The sequence below is a fragment of the Nicotiana sylvestris genome, chromosome 9 (genome assembly GCF_000393655.2).
Source record: "Nicotiana sylvestris chromosome 9, ASM39365v2, whole genome shotgun sequence".
NCBI lineage: Eukaryota > Viridiplantae > Streptophyta > Magnoliopsida > Solanales > Solanaceae > Nicotiana > Nicotiana sylvestris.
The window spans coordinates 35,942,320-35,945,190 of NC_091065.1; the positions used below are offsets into that span (position 1 = coordinate 35,942,320).

The 2,871-nt window shown below is 41.0% G+C and overlaps 1 protein-coding gene across 1 annotated transcript; it reads left to right on the top strand.

The window, feature by feature from the left end:
• Positions 1 to 282: 282 nt before the first annotated feature.
• Positions 283 to 1,317, top strand: LOC138877435 (uncharacterized). Its single transcript, XM_070157044.1, has one exon. The coding sequence runs from the start codon at positions 283 to 285 to the stop codon at positions 1,315 to 1,317; it is 1,035 nt and encodes a 344-aa protein (XP_070013145.1).
• The last annotated feature ends 1,554 nt before the right edge of the window (positions 1,318 to 2,871 follow it).

Below are 2,871 nucleotides of genomic sequence, written 5' to 3' on the forward strand. Positions count from 1 at the left end.
CAATCCATAGTTAAAAATATGGCAGATAGATCATTTATGGATAAAACATTTGCAAGGATCACACAAATCCTTGACATAATTGCTGAACATAACCAAGCTTGGTACTCGAAAGACACCACGGGTGGAATTGCATATGGTCCTCCTTTCTTGACCAACATGATTAAGGAGAACCAAGAAAGAGATCAAGTAACTGTCGGGCTTTCTACCAATGTCAATGTGTTGGCAAAAATATTCACTTAAAGTCAAACATGGAAGGTGAATGTCGTGGAAGATGTGCAACCAATGTCAAGTAAGGACTATGAAGAAGCAAATTATGTCCACAATTCACAAGGAGGATATCAAAGACCACCCTACCAAAGTTCCGGACAACCCAACCAATGGAGACCTAAACCACAAGGGCAAGGTAATCAACAATGGCGACATGAACAAGGTAGTTCAAAACAAGGAAATTGGAGTAATAACAACAACAACTTCTCTAATCTCAGTTCAAACCCCCATGTTCCACCAAAGGGGCAATATTCTAACTCTCCACAATGGAAGGAGACTTTTTTAAGTGATTCAAAGTTGGAAAGCATGCTTGAGAGAGTATTGCAAAATCAAGAGAGATCAGACACTTCAATGAAGAATATGACCGAGCTTGTGGTTTCTCACACCGCGTCTATTCAAAAGTTGGAGATGCAAATGAGATATCTCTCAAGAGAGCAAAATCTGAAGCAAAAAAGGCACACCCCAAGTGATAAAATTGCAAACCCAAAAGGTAGTGGGAGTGGTCCAACTTCTCAGTGTATGGAAATCAAAACTCGAAGTGGGAAACTACTTCAAGAAGAGAATGAACAAGTGGTCGAAGTGGAAGATTCTGAACAAGAAGTCGAGGCACAAGGTGAGGTGCCAATTGTTGTTGAAGTTGAAAGACTCCCGAAGAAGGTGAGAACTCAAGAAGTGAATCATGAAGAGGTTAAGGAAAATATAATAGAAGCAGAAAAAAATCTAGCACCAATTCCTAGGCATCCTCCTCCCTTCCTTCAAAGACTTGATAGAAAGGTTGATGATAGCAAATTGGAGAAGTTCTATGACATCCTCAAGCAATTATCGGTGAATATTCCATTTGTGGAAGCATTTCAAGAGATGCCGGGTTTTGCTAAGCACTTGAAGGAATTTATCGCTAAAAAGAAAACCACCAAGAATGAAGTGGTGAATGTGACTCACCGAGTCAGTTCCATCATTGGAACATCTGCCATCCAAAAGAAAGAGGACCTGGGAGCCTTAACCATTCTATGCACTATTGGATTGCGGCTATTTTGCACAAGCCTTTTGTGATAATGGGATTAGAATCAACTTAATGCCCCTTGCTATTTACAAGCAAAGGGGATTAGGTATTCCTAGTCCTACAAGTATGAGGTTGCAAATGGCTGACCGTTCAATAAAGCAACCGGTGGGAATAGTTGATGATGTTCTTGTGAAAGTGGGGAAGTTTATCCTCCCTGCCGACTTTGTTATTATCGATTGTGATGTTTATAAAGAGATCCCTATCATCTTGGGGAGACCATTCCTTGCTACCAGGAGGGTACTCATGGACTTGGAACGAAATGAGATCAAGTTTCGAGTTAAAGACGAAGAAGTGACCTTTCAAGTGAGTAAGGACATGAAATTGCCACATGCATACAAAAGTATTTCAGTCATTGATGTTGTTGATGAGGTAGAGGATGTAGTCGAGGTGAATATGGAAGAGGACTGCCTTGGTGAGGAATTGGCGGCTATTTTGGTGAATTTTGATGGTGAAGACATGGAAGGATACGTGGAATCGGTGAATGCATTAGAAGGGCTTAGGTCCTACACTTGTGCACCAAAAAAGCTTTCTCTTGACTTAGAGAATAGAATCACTCCTCCCACTAAGCCTTTAATTATGGAGCCGCCACAACTTGAGCGCAAGCTACTTCCGCCGCACTTAAGGTATAAATTTCTTGGCTCTAATGAAACTTTAGCCGTAATTGTTTCTTCTTTGTTGAATGATGTAGAGGTTGAACTCTTATTGGATATCTTGAGAGAGCACAAGCAAGCCATTGGTCAGACTATAATGGATATCCGAAGAATTCTCGCCGGAATTTGTGAGCACAAGATACAATTGGAGGAAGAGAAAAAACCAAGAGTGGAGCATCAAAGGAGGTTAAATCCTTCTATGTAAGAGGTGGTGACGAAAGAAATCATAAAATGGTTGGATGTTGGGGTTTTCTACCCCATTGCCGGTAGTCCTTAGGTGAGTCCAGTGCAATGTGTTCCAAAGAAAGGGGGTATGACCGTGATTCAAAATTACAATAATGAACTCATCCCAACGAGGACAGTGATTGGGTAGGGAGTTTTCATGGACCACCAGAAGCCCAATAGTGCTACTTGCAAAGACCATTTTCCTATGCCTTTTATTGATCAAATGCTTAATCGGTTAGTGGGAAGGTAGTTATATTGCTTCTTAGTTGGTTATTCCCGTTACAATAAAATAAACATTGCCTTAGATGACCAAGAGAAGACGACATTCACATGTCTGTATGGGACCTTTGCTTTTATTCGGATGCCTTTTGGGCTATGCAATGCTCCGGCTACTTTCCAACTATGCATGATGTCAATCTTCTTAGACATTGTGGAGGAATTTTAGAGGTATTCATGGATGACTTCTCTGTAGTTGGTGATTCCTTTGAGCATTGCCTTGACAACCTTAGGCAAGTGCTCAAAAGATGTGAGGAAACAAACCTCGTGCTCAATTGGGAAAAATATCACTTCATGGTTGACGAGGATATTGTTCTTGGTCAAAACATCTCCAAGCATGGCATTGAGGTTGATCGGGCAAAGATTAAGATAATTTCCAAGCTTCCTCCTCCC

Coding starts and splice junctions, on each gene's coding strand:
- LOC138877435 (XM_070157044.1), top strand. CDS start 283: ATGTCAAGTAAGGACTATGAAGAAGCAAATTATGTCCACAATTCACAA.